The sequence below is a fragment of the Scleropages formosus genome, chromosome 19 (genome assembly GCF_900964775.1).
Source record: "Scleropages formosus chromosome 19, fSclFor1.1, whole genome shotgun sequence".
Classification (NCBI taxonomy): Eukaryota; Metazoa; Chordata; class Actinopteri; order Osteoglossiformes; family Osteoglossidae; genus Scleropages; species Scleropages formosus.
Window position 1 is genome coordinate 10,320,666 of NC_041824.1, and position 25,328 is coordinate 10,345,993.

At 45.1% G+C, this 25,328-nt stretch overlaps 1 protein-coding gene across 1 annotated transcript in view; it reads right to left on the reverse strand.

Moving 5' to 3' along the window:
- Window positions 1-12,903, reverse strand: part of bcl2a (BCL2 apoptosis regulator a) — a 49,700-nt gene extending 36,797 nt beyond the window's left edge. The window contains exon 1 of the mRNA XM_029246280.1: window positions 10,094-12,903. Within this exon, the coding sequence (XP_029102113.1) occupies window positions 10,094-10,690 (597 nt within the window). The 5' untranslated portion in view covers window positions 10,691-12,903. The remainder of the gene's footprint in view (window positions 1-10,093) is intronic.
- Between the last annotated feature and the right edge of the window lie 12,425 nt (window positions 12,904-25,328).

Sequence of the window (25,328 nt, forward strand, 5' to 3'; positions counted from 1 at the left end):
ACTGCTAAATACTGAGCGTACGGTACAAGACTATATGTCTGATCATGTTTAAATAGTGTGACAGCCCACCCTAAATTCAGAGTGTGAAAGGTGTTCCTTCAAATTCCATCTGCTAGCTACTCGAGAAACACTTTTGTCTCCCCAGAAACTTCGGCAGATTTGCTTCTCATCTGCCACCGCTGCAGCGGAGCGCTGATTTGAAACGAACATCTTGTCTGATTTGTCAGAGTCCTTCCTGCTATCCCTGCAATCCTTCAGCAAATTAATAGATACCAAGCAGCACCAATGACAGATGCCACATTGGGAATATGTATCTACAACATGTAGCACAAGCTCAGCTCATTCTTAAAATGTTGCGGGTTTCATCATTACTATTAACTTTCCCGTGCCAGTGGTCTTAGCCCCGTACAGATCCGCAGCTATTTTTATTTACGTGTTAGTTAAAAACTAACACAGGGAAAAAACCTTTTCTCTAGGATATGCATTATAATTTATTACAATAATAAAATATCTCAGGAATCTAAAAGGCAGATTAGTGACTGGATTTTTTTTTTTAACTTTGATTTGACACATCTGGGGGGATTTGGCCGGTGCCCGCCATGTGCTGGGTTCGAGTCCCGCTTGGGGTGCCTTGCGATGGACTGGCATCCCGTCCAGGGTGTATCCCCTCCCCCCTCAGGACAAGCGGTCGTTCACGTTGCTTGGTTGACACATCTGGCATAAATGTAGCCTAATAAAATTGTTGTGTTCTTAACCGTTGGGTTTGGCTTACCTTTTTCTAATACAACGGCAACAACAAAGTCGTCTTTCCATTTGAAATGAGTAAAGCATTTATTTAAAAGATGGTAAGAGAACCTACTTAACCAATAATGACTTAATACTTGATACGTGTCGCACCCTTTCCCTTTTGGCCAAAAAACGAGACAGACAAAACCCGGGAGTTGTGAAAAAAGCCGAGATATAACTTTGACGCCGGCTCGCTGGGCCCTGATTTCGATTCGGAATATTACAAAACAGCCCGCTAACTGAGCAACAGCTATAAAAGGCCAAGGCGCATTACTGCAGACATACAGCATGAAAGAGGAGCATTCATGTTTCCCAGCATTCACAGCTCCGGTTGGCCCATCGGTAGGAAATGTTTTCGAGATTACAGGCACCGCAGCGCCGAGTGCAAACAGTGGGGCAGATGGCAAGCGGCGGGACCAGACTTGACCTGGAGGTACCGGAGAGGGGGAAAGTTGGCCGCGCTGGGCTGGAGCAACTCTTTATGCGCTGGAAGCCTTTTTACAGAGACCCTCCTTCCAACAGGCTCTCGCAAATCACATTTCGAGCAAGCGTCTGGATGCCCTTGCGCGCGCTGACTGAGAACGCTTGCAATCCAAGGGTCTCCGGCCAAACAACTGAAGCCGTTGCTTAATGGCACTTTTCATTCAACTTGTAGCTCTACTAAGAGATACCCTAGAGAAGGGTTATTACTGTTTTCGGTATGATCGTCGCTTCCTTGCTTGGTGGAGACTTTCACCCAAGCAAATTTATCCATTTATACAGCTGGATATTCTAGTAGAAGCTCATTTCGGATAGCTTGCCCTCCTCACCTACGTGGCCAGTCTTCGTATGTAGTAAGGTGTTGATCCGGGAGCCTTCGGTGCAGTTTCTTAACCACTTGCTATCTGTTGCCAGCATTAACAGCTCGTAAAAAAGACACTGTTACGGGGCATAGATCGATGGAAATGTCAATAATGTAGACCGAAACCTAGCCTAATGTCAGTAAAGCTGCATAAAAGAACCAGGTAAAATGTTTAAGAGTTTAAGGTAATGACCAAGAATTTCTCAGAATATCCAGCTCACATTTAATGTAGGGCTTCTTTTTTTTTTTCTTTTTTTTTTTAAAACACTGCATATAGATCTTAAAAATAGCATTATAAAAAAAATATAGACAAAAACATTTCGAATGTTTCCACCAGCTTCAACAAATCAATTTATGAAGCATTATAATGTAACACAGTAAAGCATTACAAATGAAAATCTGTCCAGTGAATCATACAAACAAGACAGAGCAAGAGTTCCCTCGAACTCAACTTAAACGGCCCTGTGAAGGACGAGAAAAAAATCCTAATCATAAAAGTATCAAAGGCAGACATATTAAGTAAAATAAAATCTGACATATTTAAAAAAAAAAAAAAGAAAAAAAAAAACTACCCTTTCATCTGACATGAACTGCATCTAAAGGGGAGCTGGCAGGATATAAACCCAACGCCGAGAGCGATTCCATTTCCCCGTCCAAAAAACGTACGACGAAGGATCTCAGCAGCACAAAGTCAGCTCAGTCCGGCCTTTCGCTCGGTCTTTTGTCTGCCGCCTGCAGTTATGTGAGTCGCAGTGTGTGTTTGTGTGTGTCTGCCTTTGTCTCCTCGTGTCATGTCTGCTCCCATATGCCTGCTTGGTGTCTGTGTTTTGGTTTTGAGATTTTATTGTTGCTCCACAGAATCAAATGCCAGTGCTGATAACTGTGTGGGTGGCTAAAATCATGTTTAAGAAGGAAAAAAAAAAAAAACATCCTGGCACAAGTCATATGTGTGTTAAACTGAAAATCTGCTTTCTCCGCCACTTGGACGGGCTGCCCCGTGGCTTTGGGAACAGATGCACCCCTAGAATATTGACCATTTTTCAGGTTTTCAGACACGGACAAGGCAACCATTAGTTCCCCTTTAAGCGCTTCGAACTCGAAAAACGACAGCACGCGTGACATCTTCCCCTGCGTATCCATGACGCAGTGACCTCTCGCCATAGAGCAACGATCATTCCCCGGCTCAATAAATGGACGCGAGGGCAGCTGGGGCCCCGCTGTACCAAGCAGAGCAGCCTTGTGTTTGGCGGCCTATTAACTACCCATAATATGGGGCAACTTCTAAATGGAAGGGTGATCAGGGGACTCGGAAACTGCTATTTGACCTCCTCCACCCCGAGAGCCTTTTCATTAAACTATGTGCTTTGTGATGTACCACATAAATAAGGTAACGTTCGCTATTAATAAAGCATTAGTAAAAGCAGATTCCAGTTCTTGCCTCTCTGGCTACACCAAAGTACTGTGAATAAATGAGATTCTGTAAAGGCTAATGCCCTCACTTTGTTTTTTTGTCGAAGTCCCCCCCGTGCACCCACTCCATTCGACCATGCAAAATTACAGGCCGGGACAGATTATGCATTATGTAATGTTAGACCCTTGTAATTTAGTTAACCAGTTGCGTTGCAGCTGCCTGCCTGTGAATCACTGCATCTCTTTCATTAACATAACCACGTTACCCGTTTATTCACCATCCATCCGAAGCCAAATACGATAACGCGCTACGGTGATTAATTACCCAAAACCGAAAAATAAGCCAATTACACATTTTGATAAACAAGATCAATTTCCAACTGGATGATCTCGCTCTGGCCGGAAAAGGTGTTCTTCACCGGGGGATAATCGACGTTATCGTCGGGATTTACATCTACCCACTGCTGACACAACTCGCAACACATGGTACGGAGAACAGAAGGATCACAAACATCGGGGGAATTACGCAATGTTTCACGTCATATGCAATAATGCACCAGTTAAAAGGAGACCTCTATATGAGACTGGAGATTCACCACACATATCGCTCTTCTCAGTCAAAAGTAAAAACGAAATTTTAACAAAAACAGTACATTCTCATGACGCACTGCTGCACGCTTGGGGGTTATTTCCTTTTGAAGCCCGACTGTTCAGTGCTGATACAGCCATTTACAGTCACCTCGGGTTTGTCCTCTATCACCTTGATTAGTTAAAAAAAAATAAATAAATAAATGAAACGAGGTAGTGCTCTTTGAAAACAAAAGCCAAGCAAAGCAGCCCGTTTCCAGCAACAGCCCTCTGATTGGCTCCGTCACGCGCTGTTATCGCTGCGCCGCTGTGCTCCTCGCCCTCAAAACAGGTCACGCACGCGGTGATTTATCATCTGCCTGCGTCGCGCCTTCCTTCGGCAGCCCCGGGGAGTTGGTGGAGACGGTGGGAGGGGGCGGGAGCTCTTTCCGACACCCCCTCGGAACACCTCTCGTGACTCTCCGCCGTCACCTGGCTCACCTGGCGGTCGTCTGGAACCACATGCGTGGGTCAAGCATAAACACGGCGTTGGCGAGTCGCCCCCCTCTCCTCCCCACCACCCCACGCTAGTTTCCAGGTGCCCTCTGCACACGCCGTGATGCTCAAATACACACACACACCTTGAAACGATAAGGAACAAAAGGACGATTAATGCTCAAAATGCAACAGAGCGTGTCTGAAACCTGGCACATCCGCAGCTCAGAGAGGAACGCGTGGTTCCACAACCCCCGTGCCATTAAAAAAAGGGGGGGGGGAAAAAAAAAAAAACTCCACACACTACACACTCGCGGATAGGCATACACAACCTACGCGACTTGTCACATGTGGGGAGGGACACGCTGCACGCCCCCTCCACCCACGGCCGCTTTTCGCTTTGTTCCATTTCCACGTCGCACCGCGAGGAAAGTTGTGAGACTCTGGTGCCCTTTAAGACCAAAACAAACACGACGAGCAAAACCGAGCAAATGACACACATGCCCGCCCGACTGTTTACACAAGGTGCCGGCTTCACTGGATTTCCAGAGTGCTGCTTCAAAGCCTATTGTTCTTGGTGTCGCTGCTTCCTATTTACCTGTTATTTACCGCCCGCATAAAGCCGCACGGCAGCATTTACGCGCACCTATCGCGAAACCGTAGGCGTGCGAAAGGCGTGCCCACCTCACGTTTCACCAATGATCCGCAAATCGATAAACAAGCACATCCACGCCTGATACGGCCACCGACGTGCTGCAGCCGACTGTGCGTATCCTGGATAGGCGTGCGCTTGCGTTGTGTGTAGATCACGCTGGTACACATGACCGGTGATGAAGCGCCACGTGTGAAAAGTTTCTTTCCTGGTCAATTGCATGGGCTCCCTTAACAAAAGTCTTGATGTAGCCACTATTTATGAAAATTATCACGCGCTCGCTTAGACCCCTAATAAGAGGGAATCCTTCAAAGCCTACAATTTGCACACGGTGGCATGTTCATACAGCAGCGTATCTACTGATGCAATTTGGGTTAAGGTGCAATACAGCTGAGCTTGCTCAAGAGTGCAACTTGTGTCTCGGTGGGGGTTCGCACCGAAAGCCTTATCCAGAGCGGCGGCTTCTGCTCGGTGCACGACCCTGATGGGGACCATCCCCCCTTGTTCCCAGACCACAAGTTTCTCTGACCACCCTGCTCAGGTTCTGCATTCTCATCCGTGTCAACTCAGCTCGACTTCATGCAGAAGTTCGTTCAGGAAATTTGGGCGAGACAACACCGAAACTGGAAAATTCACCACCATTCATTCACGAGGTGCATACGTGCACGTTTTGTCGATGCGAGAGATGTGCCGAGGGAAGGTGCGGCCGTTTCAAAACGTACATCGTGCCGAATGGCTGTAATGGGCTAAATAGATGTCGCATGGAGGAAGCAGAAGGATGATAACAGGGCGCCTGAAGTAAGGACAATACATTAGTCAAAAGAGCACAGGCAGCTCTCGCACTGCAGACACACACGTTACAAAAAGTTCAGTTTTAAGGTAATTACCACAATTCGAACGAGGACCCATACAGGAAATCAACCACAGGTCCGCAATCCCTTATCTGCAATTCCGACATCAGAAAAGTTCAGAAAGCCAAGTTTTTTTTATTGTAAATTTGGCAACAAAGCAACGACAACCCCGATGTACGCTCTTCTCCAAGATCCTCACGGAACCAGATGCCACGAACATTTATTGCATGTATACGTACAGGATATTTATTGCAGTCTAAACCTGCATATGTCTGAAGTTTTGCTGAACAATTTCTTTGGAAATTAGAAGTCCTAGGATACTTAGTCTATATTTATCCCACTATTTCATTCTCCAGATTCCTACTGTGTAAATAAACTATAGCACTATTTATAGTCTTTACCTCACTTACTGTCAATATTCATATGTTTCACTGCAGAAATATTAACACATTATTATAGGGATTATAGGGTGCTGTCTCAGACCACACTAGGTGTGTTACGTAATATACGGTACAGGCACCCTATTACCTTTCTAAAATGTGAATTCCAAAACATCTGACCCGAGCGGTTTCAGATAAATGACTGTGCACCTGAAGGCCAAGTTCCTAGAATTATTTTTATTGTTGCAAATTTCTTTGAGATTTTTCCTGTCTCCCCAATAAATGCTGTGAAGCTACATGGGATTTCAACCTTTCTTCCAGATGTTTTCTTTATGAACTCACAGCGGAAGCGTAGCATTGGGAGGCATTTATTCTATACTAGACCCTATTCTTCACTTGCAAATCTCTAGGCTGCACCTGCCGTTATTTGCATAATATGTCAGCGCTCTCTTGACAGCCTACCAGAGACCCCGAAACACCAATCGTGATTACCCAACTGTGTGGTTTGCTCACACACTGCAAAAAAAAAAAAAAAGAACATTTGTGTGCATCCATGTCCTTGACCAAATGACTACTTCGGACTGAGATGATGCACTTTCCCATTCTTGACTTTCTATCAGTGCTCACTGTGCTAAAATGTCAAAAATCTACCTGGGAAGAAGGAACGTCTCCTTCCGCTTATGTTTCTCTCTAGGTTGTTCTGTGTTGGCATCTCAGTGATTTATTATCAGGGATGTCTATGCAGTCTTTCAGGCCAACTCTCTTCATCTATCTGATTGCTTCATAATTTTTATTTTTATTCAGACAATGACACGCCTAAAAATAACAGGTCACGTCACCGGAGACTGACCCTACATGGCCTGAGCTTCGCTTTCGCTGGAGCGGAAATTCTACTCAAGGATCGGAAGTGTAAACCAGCTCAAATAGGAAATAAGCAGGTCTTGTTAAAATAGGAAGCCCTCCCTCCGCAATGGTTTTATCTTATTTTGGAAGAGTTTACTCAGACCACGATTTACAGAATGATGAGGCACGGACTCATAATTTGAGAAATGAACGCTGCACTTCCCAGACACACGAGGAGAGTGGGAAGGGGCCAGTAATTGCAACGTTAGTCACGGCTCTTACTGGACGTCCTCATCGGAAAAATCAGAAGCCCACCTCATGCCCCCCATGCTATTTTTAGCAAGGGATACAAGTCTGGTGCAGGGGGTTACCAGAGGTTGTCCCACTGCCAGTAACAAGTAACCTGTATACCTTTGACTTTCCATCACTCCCACATTCCAGTGGATCAGCCTTTCCGTGTTAACCAGGGAGTACGGCTCAAAGATGCTCTCGCCGCTCCAATAGGCTCCCGACCAGAACGCAAAGGCAATTCCCCTAAATCCTTGGAGTTTCCAAAGACTTAGACACTCTAAAATCAAGATTGCTTCTGCTTTGTTCCAGCGACTGCTCAAAAAACTGCAGATTGCACTAAACTGTTTCGAACAGGTATGTCCTCAAAAGAGCACAACTGGCTCTCAGTTTATCGACTGAGAAATTAATTCAGAACAACCACCTGACCACATTTTTCCAGCAATTACACCGTGACCTTCCACTTTTTTTGGAATTCTGTTTGGCTACATCTCAGCAGTGATAACTGGGATTGTCTATGGCCACACGAATACTCTGAAATACACACACACACACACATTTTCAGAACCGCTTGTCCCATACGGGGTCACGGGGAACCGGAGCCTACCCGGTAACACAGGGCGTAAGGCCGGAGGGGGAAGGGGACACACCCAGGACGGGACGCCAGTCCGCCGCAAGGCACCCCAAGCGGGACTTAAACCCCAGACCCACCGGAGAGCAGGACTGCGGTCCAACCCACTGCGCCACCGCACCCCCTTACTCTGAAATATACATCAGAAATTTCTGATCTTCAATATATGTCAATTCAAAATTTCATCTGTTAAGATCATCTGGTTTCGAAAAACTGCGATATTTTAAGATACCCAATTATTGTCTGCTTCAGTAACAGGGGATTAACTTTGTTGCATCCATATGAAACGTTCTGCTAAGAAGATTATCTCACCTTAGACAAGAAGGAATTTTCAGACATTGAATTAGCAGAGGAGGTTTATTGCCATTTCTATGCGCTGCGTGAAGTCCAAATCCAGGAGGAATAAACTACAGCTTGCCAGACACTCGCAGGAGACGACTTTCTCCTCTTTATCCCAAATTACCAATCTGATATTGAGGAAAAAGAACCGAATTGTTGTTACAGAAACAAAGAAAGCATCATAGCCCTTATTTCTGAATCAGATGTCACACAGAACCATGAGGAACACAATCATTTTCTGAAAATAAAAATGCATTTGCGTTGTGAAGGTGTCAAGTGTCACTTTTTAAAACACTTGTATGATTAAATGCATAACCCTGACAAAATCAGGGGAAGGAGCAAAGTGCTGTTCTCATCTGATTTTTCAGGTTTTTAGGCCACGAGCTGCTACGGTACCTGTATGAAGCATAAATGCAAGCAGTAAATGTTATTTTCATCAAGTATGAAATATATCACCAATAGCCCCTGGACAAAGTGCTGGGGACTACTAAATAATGTAAGCGCATCTTCAATTTCTCATTAAAATGTGCTAATTATGACCTAATTGCAGTACATCTCATCACCTGCAGAACAAAAGGGGTGGAAATGACCGTGAGCACTTTACCAGAACACATAAATACTGATTGAAGTTAAAGCATATGGTCATGCTCTTCATATTCAACATCTTGCGGGAAATTAAAAAGGTCCTCGTGGACCATTTTCTGTATTATTCAGACTGTGCGCCAAGGGACGAGTCACGGACAACGTCGAAAAGAGACACGCAGCAGCACCATCGGCATTCGTCAAGCCCAAGACTCAATATCATATTTTTCCTTCGCCACGAATAAGAGGACAGTGATTTTTTTTATAGCCTCTATCTGCCCTGTAGAGACCACTGGAAGGGTACAGCTGGACAACGGCGCTGCTTTTTCCATCCAACCTTTGACCCACAGGTTCATTTCCCATCCTGTAACTGGACTTCTGCTCCAAAAAAATTCTTTTGTGATTTCTTGCTTACCTTTCTCAAGAACATTGACAGCAGTAAGGCGGTTAGGAGGTTTCATCCGATACCCTTCAGGTTACATGCCTTATGTCCTTACCCGCTACGCTACCTGCCTCCTCAGATTATCGAGGCATATTCACCAACGTGTCCTTTACCGATTTACATCCCGTAACAAAATCAGAAACACTACGACTGCGAGTTTGAAAAGAAAAAAAAAAAAAAGGAAGGGGGAAAAACTTTGACATCTGGCAACACACCTGTCCCGTGACACTCATCGCACTCTCACTTTCACCTGCGCGTGCCTATCATGGTGACGAAAGTAAAATAAGTGCGGTAACCAGGTGTTCGGTGAAGTACTCGCACTATGTGACGCTGACCAGAAACAAGTCTCACGTGTGGCAGCAGGCCGACTGACTGCGTGTGCGTGTACTCTAGCACAGTAGTACGCGCATGCGCACAGAGGGGGGGGGGCTGGAACAACCTCCTCCCCCCCCCATTCACTTCGAGAAGCACTTAATCCTCCCAGCATCACTTCAGATATGACAACCATGTCTGATTCTCGAGAATCGAATGAAAACTAAGAATGAAAAACAGATCCCCCCCCCCAACCCCGCCGGCCTTTGGAACGGGTTCCCAGCATTTATACCGAGCACGTGGGAGACGCAACTCCAGCATGCGGCGTTTTACTCAGGCTCAGCTCGTGCTCCTCCGCGTATTTCGCGGGTCTCCGCTGGGTTACTCGCGATCTGTCGCGGAGGCGAACGGACAGCGACAAGGTTCGAAAGGGTCCGTTCCGAGATGGTACCAACCAACGTGACACAACGTGCGAAGACGCGAAGCTGACACGACTCATTCCCGCCACGCACACGTCGACCACGCTTGTCACGAGGACGGGAGGAGGAGGAGGGGGGAGCGCGGCGACAACGCGGAGCCCCTCGGAGGGACGCTATACACCGACCCGCACACACGCTGGACCTCGCAAGCACGGCAGCCAGGGCTCGCAGCGAAACTCTGCTTGGCGCACATACCCATCCTCCATTTTCCTGGATCCAGTTACGGAGGGGTCCGTTTAGATACTCCGTCATCCAGCGCGCAATGTTATCCACCTGGGACGTCATCTCCCGGTTCACGCTCTCCACGCACATGGTGCCCCCGAACTCGAAAAAGGCCACGATGCGCCCCCAGTTCACGCCGTCGCTGAAGAGCTCCTCGATGACGGCCGTGAACTTGCGCTGCGCCGTGCTGGGCGTGAAGTGCAGCCGCTCGGGCATCTGCGCGAAGTCCCGCTGGTACATCCGCTCGATCTCGTCGCCCGCCTCGCGCAGGACCCGGTGCAGTGCGGCGTGGTGGTCGCAGCGGGGGTCGCAGTGGGGCGCGCGGCTGCGGGAGAGGGGCGCGTCCTCTGCGTCCGCGGCCCCGGCAGCCTGCGACCTCCGTGCCACCACCTGGGAGCCGGGCGACCCGGGCAAGCCGGGCGAGCCGGAGTCCGTTAATCCGTTATTGGAGGGATCGGCGTCGGCGGCGGCGGCGGCGCGGAATTCCCACACATAGCCCGTCTTGAGCAGCTTGTGGTACAGGTACACTTCCACGATGTCCCGGCTGTCGTACGCGCCCTCGTTTGCCATGACGGCCCCGAAGCCCGAAGCGGTTCGAGAAACCCAGGCAGGCGTTTCAGAAGGAACACGAAGAAGGACGCATTCTGTCCCCTCAACTTCGTCCAGTTCCAACAATCCGAATCCCTTTCCGAATTCTGGTGGTTGAATCTGCAGCCGCCGACGGCAATTCCTTTTCGCGGCGATCTTTCTTCGCAGTTCTTGGGCTGTTTTGCGATCCACCCCCCTTCCCTCGATTATACCTATTCCGTTTTTCTAACTGCAACCATTAAAATAAAATGCATTTTCTTTCTTATTGCCGCGATCAAATCGCGCGTGCGAACATCACCCGAGAAAAAAAAGCTCGCATCGGGCGTGAAATGTGCGCGCGTGCGTGCGTTTCCGCGCAACCGTTTTTTTTTTTTTTTTGTTTTTTTTCCTTTCCTCGTGCGAAGTAAGTTGTTTCTCTTGCAAAAAAAAAAAAAAAAAAAAAAAAACTTACTTCACGGTGCAGAAAAACGTGATCCAATGCTGCACAAGAAAAAAAAAAAAAAAAAAAAAAAGAAAACCAGAAATCCGCAAGGAATGCGCTATGTTGCCTCACGATCACGCCCCTTCCAGCAGCGAGAAAGATCCTTGGAAAGTAGCAAGTTTTTTTTTTTTCTCGATATTTTGAAATCCGTTAAAATCTTTATCTTCTTTATTATCGAGCACTTGGAAAGTAATATTGCTCGGTTGGACGCGTCACGCGAAATAGTAGTGCAACGTGTCTATTTGCACAACAACGTTTTCTTCCTTTCCAGGGTTGAATTAATCCACTGACATCTACCGCGACTGAGGAAAGAGAAGAAAAACGGAAGAGAATGCGTTAGCTAACGCGCGAGCTTGCGACATGCACTTTTATCCCGGCGGAGAGAAGAGAGGAAGGGAGGGGGGAAAAGATGCAAGGAAAACATAGTCTCAAAAAAATCAACCGAGGAAAAAAAAAAAAAAATCTCCAGTCCGCAAAACCAAGTTACGATTTACTTTTGATGCTTGCACCTTGTCAAGAGCAGAGGAGGAAGGGGGGGAGGGGGGGAAGGAAGCCGCTCCCGTAACGCGGGCCGCTGGTGCACAGAGCACGCGCTCAATCCTTGGCTGGAAGCGCTCTCGCGCACTCGCTCCCTCCGCCTCGCGATTTATTCTTTTCCCTCCTCGCGCTGTGAGGTATTTCCTCTGCGTCACCCCGTCCATTCACTCCGCTACGGCGGCACGCGGGCGCGCGCGGCGCTGCTTTACTTGTTGCGAGTGAGGTGGAACGTGCGTGCTGCGGAACGGTTCGAACCGCGTCGCTTGCCTGATTAATTCCTCTTTTAATTTTTTTTCTTTTTTAAAACATCTTTATTTGCCGTGTGTCGTTTCAAGGGAAGGGTCACGAAACAGCACCAGTATAAATCGGCAAGTACAGTCGGCCGGCGGTTGTGTGCGTGCGCGCGCGTGCTCTCTTCGGAGCGGCGCGCGAGGCACACTCGCTGGACACGTGCTGTCCGATTTCCAGCGCACGCGTGGATTGCGTACGTAGTTTGGTGTGTGCGGTCCGCATGCAGGAGGGAGATCCTGCGCGCGCACGCACGCACGCACCCTTTACCATACAGTAGACAGTAGGGAGGAAAAGGTGGAATGGGTTAACGACCCCCCCCCCCACACACTTCCCCGCCTTTTGCCTCGCATGATTCCGTGCGCATACTTTCTTTTTTTCTCTCTCTCTCGCTCTCTCTCTCTCTCTCTCTCTCTTTTTCCTGCCTTCCTCTGCCTGGCTCTGGCTGGGCCTGTGCTCTTGGGGGTCCTGCTATTGAGCGCTGAGCTTAGGCTGCAGCTCCGCACATGAAAGGCTGCCTCTCAAACAGAATTTTTGAATCCCGCGACATGAGTGAATATCACACATTCTCACTTTTGCCTCCACCCTTCACCGTTTTTTTTCTATCTGGGATGGACCCTTTTTTTTAAAAAAATAAAAAAAAATAAAGTGTCCAAATGAGCTTTTGCAGAGTGTACAGGCACATTGCTTACTAGGGGGCTTTTAGGGTATCGTGAGGGTAATACCCCCACCCCCCAAAAACAATCATAATATGAATCTTGCAGTATTTCAAGATCTGACTGAATCTGGCAATTTTGTAAAAAATATTTGCAGGACATTGCCAGTTTTCTCCACGGGTTACATTTTCTCATTTATCTAACGCTTTTCTCCAAAGCAACTTACAATGTTAATCTACCTACACTTATTTACCCATTTATACAGCCAGACATTTTTTCACCGGAGCTGTTTTAGGGCAAGTACCTTACTCAAGGATACTGCAGCCGGAGGCGGGATTCGAACCTGTGGGTCGAAAAACAGCAGCGTTACCCACGATGCCACCAGCTGTCCCATATTCGTAACATGTTGCTGTGATCCAGCATAGCTGCTGTTGCCAATATATAATTTTTTTTAAATCATACAAATCAAGGAGAGATAGAGGAGGCGTTGCTCAGAAGAGCAATGAATGAAGGAGCGAGCGAGAGGATGACACCATGTTTACTTGAAATGATCCGAAGCAGAGGGGCGTCCTTTGAGTGTGCGAGGGTCACGGGAGGGGAGAGAGGCCCAGGAAGCCCTCTGGATCAGCGATGCACAATGGAGACCTGCTCCCCCCTACAGCTTCCAGTATTCGACAGTTATTTTACTAGGTCAACAACAGAAAAAAAATTATTCGGAGCAATGGCGGGGGGGCTCTCCCGCTCTGCAGCCAAACAATGATGCTCCGGCAATGAATGGGTGGCGTGCGGGAAAAGAATATGTCGAGGGTCACTGGAAAGCCGTGCAAACGCTTGAGTCCCACGTTACAGAAACAAAAGAGTGAAGAAACACCGGCTGCTTCTCTGTGTGTTTTTTTGTTTTTCGTTTACTTCACGGCAAACTAATATAACTGCCAAAATTGGGGGAAAGGAATTCCATTCGCTCTTGAAATACAGATAATGTGTAATGTGTCATTGTCAAGTATTTTAAGTTTTAGGTTTACCTTTTTCAAATGGGATGGAGCATGAAGATACTGTCATTTACGAAGAATGAAACTATTAGAGCGTAATTAACAACTTATTGTGCCAAAAGAAAATTATATTTATCATTTGGAAGGAAAAAGCTCAAACTCAGCTTTCTCTTGATGCTGTGGTCCATTTTGCAAATCTATTAATTATATTGGTCTACAGGTTTAGCCAGACTTTCAAAATGTTAATAGGTAGAAGCACCATGTTTGCTCAGCAGAAACTCATTCACTCTCATCCTACCTTGAGAATATTTTATGATTAATTACAGAAGTGCTTAGGGGGGATTATCTACCTTTTTAACTGCAATGATGGAGCAAACGTAGACGGAACAGTTACTATTTTGTTATTACTAAGGTGATTTCATCGAGAATTTTTACATTTTTAAAGTGCTGTTTATTTAATGACAACAATCTGAGGCTATGCAGAAAATTCAACTCCAAAAACCTGCAGGTAAACAGGCGAATGGAAAATAACCCCTATGCGTTTTCGAGCACACGGTCAGCATTTACAGGTTTGCGCGAGACTGCTTTTCTCGAATTCGTAAATTATTAAAACGCTTTGACTTTCTCTGCAGTGACCGTGAAGCAGAACAATCAGCATATTGTCACTTTACATAGTTTTCTCTTTCAACAGACATAAATGTCAAATATTTATCAATGGGGCTGCCCCTGTGAATTTTATACTTTGAAAAATTTCCATGTTTACAGCATGTGGCATCATAGCTGTGCACCGCACAATGTTCTTTATGTCTGTCTTGAGTGTGAGGGTGGAACAGATTTGTGCTAATCTTTCGGACATGTCTTCCTGGAATAGCTAATGACACAGGGCGATTTGATCTATTTTTCTTTGCTCTTTTGAGAGAACATGGAAATTTCCAATGAGGGGGAAGTCTTGGTGGTGAAACCAAGTTATTCTGGAACACGTATGTCACTGGAAATAACAAAATCAACGTGGCAATTACATCTGAAATGAGTGCTTAAACAAGGTAAAAGGCAAAACAGGATAAAAAGTATCTGAACAGTAATTAAAACAATAAAAGCAGACAAACATAATTTAATGGTTGGTAATCTCGACTGTTTGCAGAGAAAATGGAATAATCATGAAACCAAACTGAAATTTAGTTAATTAAAGAATTGCTTGAGGTAGAAATCTGAAATGCAGCACATGTGCAGATTGTGAATTTTGAGTTTTAAAACTTTTAAAAACTAAAAAATATAATTTAATCAAAAAGTAGATTGATGACTGGTAACAGTTCAATGCCAAGAAACAGAAAATCAGTGCAAAAAAACTTTAAGTCGTTGTTTAGGTACTAGTATCGTACTAAATAGACTGAATATCTGGGTATGTGTTTAAAACCATGTTAATATTTATTATAGTTAGTGCATTATCCAGGGTGTCAGCGCTTTAGAAATGAATGGAGGAGCTTCAAGAGAAAGACTGCTGGGCGTAATATAATTATTGATATTATAAGTCTAGAGGTCCTGTCATAAAGGGTAGCATTTTTATTACCGCTGATTTTTGGAGCTGCTAGTGTGAAATAGAAAAATTAAAAAATTAATATATGTCCGACAATTGCATTCTTAGTCTGAGTTTCCAGTTGGAATTAACAAAAAGAGATGAAGTTATTTAGTTATTTGCTTTGTGTATTTGTCCATTTTAGTCATTTAGCTAAAGATATATAGTCACATCACTGTTTATTGAAAATATTAATTCTAACATGCTGACTTCTGGATAGGAGCTGCAGGTTAAGCCCATTGTATACGTAGTTATCGTTCATGTGTCTCCCCAAAGGGTGTCACGGTGGCGTAACTAATAGTGCTTCTGTCTCACAACGTACAAATGACAGTTTTGATTCCGGCTTTGAAACATGAAAATGCGTATGGAGTTTGCATGTCCTCTCAGCGTATCTGTGGGTCTCTTCAACGGGCTCCAGTCCTTTGGCACAGTCCAGAGATGTGTTTTAGTTGAACTGTTGTCCAAAATGCCCTTTGTGTGTGTGTGTGTGTGTGTGTGTGTGTGTGTAAAATCTGTGATGGACCGGCATCCAATCCAAAATGTATCGTTTTCACAGGAATAGACAATAAGTTTGCAGAAATGTGAAAAATGCTAATGGTTTTTTCCCAGGTGATTTTTTTTTTTTTTTTTTTTTTTTTTTTTTTTTGTTCATGGACACCTTCGGTGCTTCACACGTAAATCTGGCTGACAAAGCTGACGTTCGTGTGTATAAAGCGAACGAGGGGTTTTGCCACTTGTTGACAGGAAACTACATGTGACAGCCTTCTCGACATGTCATTTTTCCTATTTTTAGTACGATCAGTCCAGTATCACAGCGCAGTAAGCGAAAGACCGGTAATAAAAGAAGCTATCCTGTCATTTAAAGTCAAAATTATACTCTATATTAGAGTTATATAAAAAAATTATATAAAGATGAAATTACAGCTACTGACATCAACCTTTTTATCCATCTTTGCAGTGTAAGTTTGTCTTTATTGGCCAATGATGTAAGATTTAGGCAGCCATTTAAGTATCTAAAGGCAAAGATTTTATTGTTTTAGTAACGCTTTTTGCAGACTGTGTGGGTTCCTGGTATGGGGGCAGGACAGGGGTGCTATTTTGGTTGAAAACAAACAGAGAGCATGGCCTGAGCTCTTGTGGGTGTTTCCTTTTTTCTGGGCTCCGTGCTCCATCGCAATAAGCTCGCCCGAAATCAGGCCAAAGGAACATTTCTATCGAGCCCACGTGGCCTTTACGGGGTCACAGTCCAAGTCCTTTCGAGGCTCTCGGAGAGAACAGTGAAATCAGCGCTGCTTACTGACAAGGCAAAATTATGCATCCTTTTTTTACCCAAAGTGACCAAGTAAATGTGATGTTTTTTTTTTTTAAATGACGCATGAATAAGAGTTCGTGCGCAGCTTGGCGCGTCCCATCCTCGTGTGCTGCTCTGCCGGTTGTGTTTCCCACAGCTTAGTATGTGCGGCATAAGTAAATTATGAGTATTTATAAGTATATTTCACAGTAGACCCTCTGTATGGAAGCGCACACTGTGGAATCAGTACAAGTCCAATACTGCCCCCAAAAGGAAAAATAATATTTCATCTTAAAAGCACAGTATTTTACCAAAATGAAGAAAATACACGATCAGTATTATAACGCACACGTGTGGGGGTACAGGTAGTGTCTGCTGTGCTTCCGGCTTTTGCAAGGTGAAGTTGTAGGAGCATTTCGGCACCAGAAGTCTGAATCTGCATATTTATCTGAAATTTAAAGTCAGATTGAGGAAAGAGCACCATGCGCTTCGTTACAAAGAAAAATCTGCCTCGTGTAACTAGAACTAATCACCGTGATGGAAATTTTGTGTATGAAATTGACACTGCTGCTGACCATCTTCCCATGGGTACTTTAGGGTATCTTTCCAACGTACGACAGTAACTTCCTCCCAGAATTTTAAGCAACGAGTTCCTGTCTAGGTGTGGTGGTGCAGTGGGTTTGGCTGGGTCCTGCTCTCTGGTGGGTCTGGGGTTCGAGTCCTGCTTGGGGGGGCCTTGCGATGGAGTGGCATCCTGTCCTGGGTGTCCCCCCTCCAGCCTTTGCTCTGGTTTGCTGTGGTTTCAGCCAACGTGTGAGTTCCTGTCTATAATCAGCGTGCTTTCGGGAGACATAAATATGTTAAAACAACCATGCTTTTGAGTTCAGGTAAAACTGGATTAAAACGCAGAAAACCTATAGCTACGATGTGCAGAAGCGTGTCAGTAACCCGAGCCCACGCTGGGTTCTCGCTCTTATAAGTTCCCCTGCATTTCTCTTTCCTGGAGCCTGACTTGCACTGCAATGTTTCTGTAATAAATAAGGCAGCAGGTGTGTAGCAGGATGGTCTCGTATGAGGAAAGTCCCCCGGAATATGTGGGAAACCCCTTCCGTGGTAAAACAAAACAGAACAGTAGAAACTTCCTTCATCTGGTCACAAAATGCTCTTCTACTATTCTGGCTTCCAGTATAAAACAATCATTTCCTTAAATATACTTTAATACGGTGACTCTGCATAAGGAAAAATGGTTAAGGACAAAGTCAATGAATGAACATTTTGATTTGAAGTATTTTGAATAAAGGATCCTCTTTACATCTATTTTCTATTATTAAGCCTGTATAAATATAAAATTATACAAGCTTAGCAATTTAACATCTGTAATGATAGATCGCACTATTCTGACTGATGAGTTTCGAAGCAGCTTCACGGGTGTTTAGCTATCGGTCGCAGGGGAAACACTTGACCCGCGGCGAAATTACCGAACTTCTGACGTCTTTGCCTTTCAACACCTACGCGAACAAATGGGTTAGTAGACAGAATTAAGAAAGAGGAGCGAAAACACGGGAGCGCGACGCCGCACATGGAAACACCTTGGCAGTCCCGTCGTATTACATTACATTATGTTATCACGTCATAATTTGTGTCTCCCAGTTTGCTGTAGCTAAGCAGCAAAATAATAATACAGTAATCACATTGAAATCTAATATGCCGAAGTCCTCGGTGAAAGCAGAGCGTCCCAGATATTGCTTCGCGGATGCTGAGGTGTGGCCCTCGGGAGCCCAGGGCACATCACATCGTCTAAACTGATGAGGGAGGAGCTCCTCGTGCAGAAAGACACACCAGGCTGCTGCTTTGAGGAATACACACACACACACACATATTTTCAGAACCGCTTGTCCCATACGGGGTCACGGGGAACCGGAGCCTACCCGGCAACACAGGGCACAAGGCCGGATGGGGAGGGGACACACCCAGGATGGGACGCCAGTCCGTCGCAAGGCACCCCAAGCGGGACTCGAACCCCAGACCCACTGGAGAGCAGGACCCGGACCAACCCTCTGCACAATTTCTTCCTGCTACGTCTTTGGTAACAGCATCGGTTAAATATCAAGCGCTGAAGCCAACTTGGCAAAGCGAACGCGCAGCAGCTTGGAAGAGCCAGAATGAGGAAGTTCAAGTCTGAATTCGGCGGAGCTGCCGGACGGGCCGACGTTACGCGTCCGTCCGAGAGGTGCGGGAAATCGACCCGTGGACTTTAAAGGGTCTTTCGTCAACGCGTGTACGAAGAAGCGGAGAAAGGAGACGCTCTTTTCATTGTTTACACCGCACGATTGTTTTTGGTAAAAGAAGACGGTACGAAATAACTAGCTCACGCGCAGTTTTCAACAGATAAATGTCACTCGTTCCGTTTTTTAATGTCGTTATCAATTCATGCAACCAAATGCAATCTTTGATGGCTTTAGCGCGAGGTTTTCCTTCGGCCGCAGTCTCTTCAAACACGTAAACTACGAACAGCTACTAAGACACATTTCCTGGTTCACGTCTTGACGTTTTTAGACACGCGGATGAAAAATCCTCAGTTTGGAAACAAATACACTGACTTCTGAGCTTACGAGCACAATTCCGACCCAAAGTCTGTTTGCGGTTTGATTTGTTTGCAAACCCAAAGTCGGTTTAGCCACTAAGCCACAATCAATAAAATTTTAAATATATATTTTTAACAATGAGCTACATGTATAATAATAATAACAACAACAACAACAATAATAATAATAATAATAATAATAATAATGTACAATGACTGACAATAAAAATATTGGGAAATTATTCCCGAATCGATGACGTACATGCCACAAACTCCTATACGGTGCTGATTGTTGACCAGTTGATTTCATCATCATGTTTGTCATCTAATTATTGACACCATCGCCCACAAAGCCATGAGCTGCAAACGGTGTGGAACTGAACCGCATTAAGTCTGTCCCGCACTATTAAACGCGTGCCGTGTAAATATAGGTTGTAATTGTTCCCCGGTAAACTTGAGGAAGTCTGAAAAAGTGCAGTTAAAAACAGTAAATGGGAATCTGTATATCTGTGATTAGACCAGTTGTAATGTGAGGGGCCAGAATCTTACTTTTCCAAAATATGAGAAAAGAGACCAACAGCAAATGAATGATGAACTCACTAAAGGCTGACTGCCACCGTAAGTGGTATCGGGCCTAACGCCATTCCAAAAATGCATAATTAAATGATAATTTTTTTTATTCTGTTACACATGCATGTTCTGCTGAGGTGTGCAGTATAATTATTCCTTCACACTGGTCGATCCTAACAGGTAACAAGGTGAATTGGCTCAGTAAACCAAAATAACAGTAGAGTGATAAAAAGCACTGCTTCTTAAAAAAGACAGAAATTTGAAAATACTGCATTGAGAACATTTAGTTATGTAAAAAGCTTTTGGGCAACTAAAAGAATGGAAAACCAGATTAAATCAGTAAAAGAGGATCAGAGACCTAATGTCACCCAGAGACTGACACTGGAGCCAATTAATTTATTAGGTTTTTCTTGCACTTAAATAAAAGAAAACCATTATTGCCTGAAAATGTATTCATGTTGTATATTTGCTGAAATTTAGAGAATGTGAATTGATGGAAAATAATTGTTGTGGGGCCTCTAACTGATGGGGCACCTGCTAGCGGCAAGTGTCGTCCTTCAGAATGTTTCACCTTTTCGTCATCATTTAGCTTAATATTTTTTCTCCTCTTATGCTGTTTTTTTTTTTTTTTGTTTTTGGGCAGTATGGTGGTGCCGCAGGTGCCTCGCTGCTCTTGAGCAGAGGGTTCAAATATTGGTTTGAACCTGGCTCAATATGTGTGGAGTCTGAATATTCTTCTTGAGTAAATATTGAAAAGGCAAAGGTAAGCCTTATCTCTCTGTTGAAAACCTCAAGTGATTAAACACATGGAATTTGCTTGAAGGAACTGAGCACGTGTGAAGCAACTGTTTTAGAGTTATTAAAATTTTTTAGATATGTTGCCCCCGCGGGACCCGGTCCCGGATAAGCGGAGGAAGATGGATGGATGGATGGATGGATGGATGGATGTAAATGTAAATTCACTGGTAGCTGCCGGTTTCTGTCAGGCCAGCGTGTGCTGGTACTTTGTCTTTGTCTTGCTGTTCTCACTGAAGCCGCTTCTTTGGCACAAAGGATCACCGGCACAGAAGATTTTGGAATAAAGAATTCTCAGGTGGGGGGTGCGATGGTGCGGTGCAGTGGCACAGTGGGTTTGACTGGGTCCTGCTCTTGGGTGGGTCTGGGGTTCGAGTCCTGCTTGGGATACCCTGTGATGGACTAGTGTCCCGTCCTGGGTGTGTCCCCTCCCCCTCCAGCCTTATGCCCTGTGTTGTCGGGTTAGGCTCTGGCTCCCCGTGACTCTGTATGGGACGAGTAGTTTCAGATGATGTGTGTATGTGTAATTCTTGAGTGTTGGAATTGATCTCTTTCAGTTCGGAGTTTTCAATAGGATTATAAAGTTGGTTTATTACAGTTCTCACCAGATGTTATCCATCACAGATATGCACTTATCACCAGATGTTCAACAGCACAGATGCACACACTTGCACGTCTCTGCGGTGTCTTTTTCTATCGCTTAGCCTGCTTTATCTCCTTGTACCAGGCACAAAGACCATCCAAGGTCTTCTTCACCCAATCCCAGTTGAGTGGAATTTTACCAGTAGCAGAAAAACTCCAGGAACTTCTACCGGTCATATCAGACACAAATGAAATGCATACAGAGATTAACACTACACACACACACTGTCTGAAACCGGTTGTCCCATGCAGGGTTGCAGCAAACCAGAGCCTAAGCCAGCAACACTGGGTGCAAAGCTGGAGGGGGAGGGGACACACCCAGGGCAGGATGCCAGTCCATCACAAGCCACCCCAAGCAGGACTCCAAGCCCAGACCCACCAGAGAGCAGGACCCAGCCAAACCCACTGCACCACCACACTCCTGAGATTATATAAAGAATAATAATAAAGAAAATGTAAATCTAAATGTAAATCAGTCCTCCTGACCAAAGCCCTCTGTGAACTCCTTCAGCGTTCCCAGGTCCTGCTTATCCACTATGGGTTTTGATTTTCAACAGGATCTTCAACACGTCATTCTGCAGAAGCAAGCGAATTTCCAAAACTAATTCAGTCGTTGGAATCCGCTGTATGTTTTTACTCTATTTTCTCAAATTGACCTTCATCATAAACACCAACCCATAGAACATTAACAATTTATGCCATAGTAACACCTGCAGAAGCTCTAATCCATGGGAATTAATAGTGGAAAAAAAAAGTGTTGCTTTAACCACCTCATTGTTTGCCTATGCTGGCATCCAGTGGAAGGCAAATTAATTTCATTATTTTTGTTTCTGGCTTATTTCAAAAAGATTACGCAACCATTTAGTCCCTTGTTAAGTTGATAGGCCCATTGTTTTCTTGTTGGCACTGTTATTTGGTGCTGCTGTGTTAAGGTTGAAAGCTACAATAAATGTCTTGAGTTTGCGCCATGTGATGCAGCTGTCTTGGGTACAGCAGCTTGATGTATTTCATGTATTCTTACCATTATTTTTCTAAATGTTTTAGTTTTCCTTCGGTCTCTGTGCTCATTTAGTGTTTTTGTTCAGTTTTTTTCCTTTGTTTTGCCGCTCAAGCTATACCGGCAGTTTTTGCTTATTTGATCACAATGAACGTGGTGTGGCCGTGGAGCTCGTTTATGCTTCTGCTGTCGCTTCACGGGATGATTTATCTCGCTGAAGGTTGCGGCTGTGACAGCAGTGGAGTTTTTATATTGATGAGGGTCAGATGGGTCCAAAAAAAGCCTGGCAGAGGCTTGGTTTTCAAGGTGGGCATGAGCAGGGATGCCTGGGCTGCAGAGGAGTGTGCGAGCCACGTGGAGATCACCAGCAGTGTGCTGGGAGGAGAGGTGGTGGGCTTGCTGTGCTTCTGAACAGAGCATGGTGTCATGCCAGAAATACTAGAGCTGGAGAGCAGGTCTGCAGCACAGACTTTTCTCCAAAGTGACTTCCAATGAACTCTATGTAGTGTTACCAGCCCACACACCATATTCACCAAGGTGACTTACACTGCTAGATACACTACTTACAGGGGGTCACTCATCCATACCTCAGTGGAACACACTCTCTTTCTCTATCACTCACACACTATGGGTGAACCTGAACAGCATGTCTTTGGAGTGTGGGAGGAAACCAGAGCACCCAGAGGAAACCCACACAGACACAAGGAGAACATGAAAACTCCACACAGACTCAGCAGGGATCAAACCCACACCCTCTTACACCACCCAGGTGCTGAGACAGCAGCACTACTCGCTGTAGCGACGTACTGCCCACGCTCCACAGCCTTCCACACACCTTTTTACTTGACAGCGTGGAAGCAGCATTTGATGTCACTCACACCACAGTCATGAGACTTCATACAGGACACACCAGTCCACTCACCGCAGTCTCATCGGACTCTTTTCAGCAGTGGATTGGTCCAGTTGAGCTATCTGCCTTTTTCCTTTCTGTCTGCTTTTTTCTTTTCTGCAATTCACTGTCTATTTGAACAGTCTTGTGCTTGTGTGAGTGTGGTATTCAATTCAGTTCAGCACAATTTACTTTTATATAGTGCTCTTCACACAGCAATAGGTATTCACCTATTCCAGCTGGTAATATAGTGGTTAGAGCAGCTGAGCTCAAGCTCACAGGTTGCAGGTTTAAATCTCACCTCTACCTGTAGTGCCCTTGAGGGTACCATGTGAAAGGGTTGACTAGTGAAGGGAATATATTTGAAACTGACCCCGCATGTCTTCAGTGGAACAGTGCTTCCGACCGTGATGAGAAACGAACCATCTACTGGACATGCCAGCACATCTAGGGTCCCTCACTCCCACCCCAAAACACGTGGGTCCTCACTTTTCACTCTCCATGAGCCATGTGGACAGCAGGCGTGAAGATGTGATGGAGAAGAATAATTTAGAGAGAATAATTTATGGCTCCTTCTGACCCTTCTGGAAGTTATTAGAAAGTGCAACATGATCACAGCTGTGATATATTGTAACCTTTTGACCTTGAGCCCTCTCTCTATGTATCTGGACTTGCAGTTTCTCAGTGTACTGCCTCTAACTGTATGTTGCTGTGACCCTGTGCTCTTTATTAAACTAATTTCCAAAAAAGCAACAATTTAAAGTGCCATGATTTTGGTGCCAGGAATTTCCTGCAACAGTTTGCAACAGCAAGAACAACAGTTTTAGACACTAATCTGAAGCTTCTAACCCAGAGGCGTTTAGGTTAATATATACCGTATGTGTGATTCAGAAACCGTGTTTCATATGCTGTAATGAAGGTCACTTTGGAATCACATGGCACTGACACGGCGCATATCGGCCAACCCTGTGACACTCCTTATACTTGACAGCATGAAGAAAGCGCAGAGCCCCTCCCCTTCGTACTGCTTGGCTTTATCATTCTCATCAGCGTTGTTTGCCAGGTCTACAGCGTTATGTAAAGAAAGAGCATTATTCTAAGAGCATTACTCAAAGAATAACTGAAAGAGTGCCAAGAAAAGGCAAACAAAATCCAGCTGATAAATGCTCTACAACACATAGCTCATTGGCCAAATGTTCTCATGATGTGGTGGGAAGACATGTATGAACGCATCCCAATGTATCAAAAGCTGACAAATTCTTTTGAGCTTCTGGATTCTGTACCGCTGCGATTGCTCCACTGGTTTCTTCCCGCAGCCAGGATCCAGCTCGAGGACTCCGCTTCCGACCTTTAGACCTCCACCTCCCGTCTCTCACCATTACCACCAGGATGTCTTCTCTCCATACCTTCATTGAGAAAACCAGCATATGGCCTGTGCCTGCTGCCCACGTGAAGATGGCGAAACGATCTCTCATTCTCTCTCCAGTTCTCGGTGGGTGCCACGTGCTTCCTCTGAACACCACATATGCTCCAAGTCTCCTGATCTTCACGCACCTCCTCGAGTCCCTTCTCCTTGAACTACGTGACGCGACTGTCCGGCCCCAGCTCTAAGTGTCCCTCAGCGGACCTCGCCTGACGCCTCAGTCTCAGCGTGTTCTTATTCATTGTTTGATTTCCTTTCTTTAATTTTGTTTGTGATACAAATAGGCTGTTTGTCTAGAAAATGAGCATTGTACTTCATCTCACACTGGTCTCATATGATTTTTACGTTTGTACTCTTGACTTTAGCACTTAACTGTGTACTGTTATCCTGAGAGCGTATGTGTGGAACTGAAAGGCACCTACGGATGTGCAAAACATGATGGACGTACAGCTGTGGTTGTCCTTTGCTCAGCTACCAAACAACAGCAACAATCACTAATATTATAATTATAATATTAGTAGTAGTTCTTGTTCAGTAGCTATAGTACGGGGCCAGCGAACTCAAAATGAACGCTGACATAATAGAGCACAAAAGCGTATAAAAGGTTTATTACAGCCTTAAAATCATTATCCGTTAATTTCTTTTGAACTTTGTCGTTTTCGTACCTGTAAATTACTGTCAGTTGCCACAGCTTTCCATTACTGTGACAGTTCCGAGCGCGGAATGAAGAGAAGTGGAACAAAAAGCACTTATATACGGTAACAACCGTCGTTTCGGAACACGTGACGAATGGAAGCTCCCATTCGCTGGTGTGCAGTGATGTCATTTTCGGTACGTCACTTCCGGTTACAACGGGCACGCGCTTTCACGTTATTGCGAGTTATTAAAACGAGGCCAATTTTTCC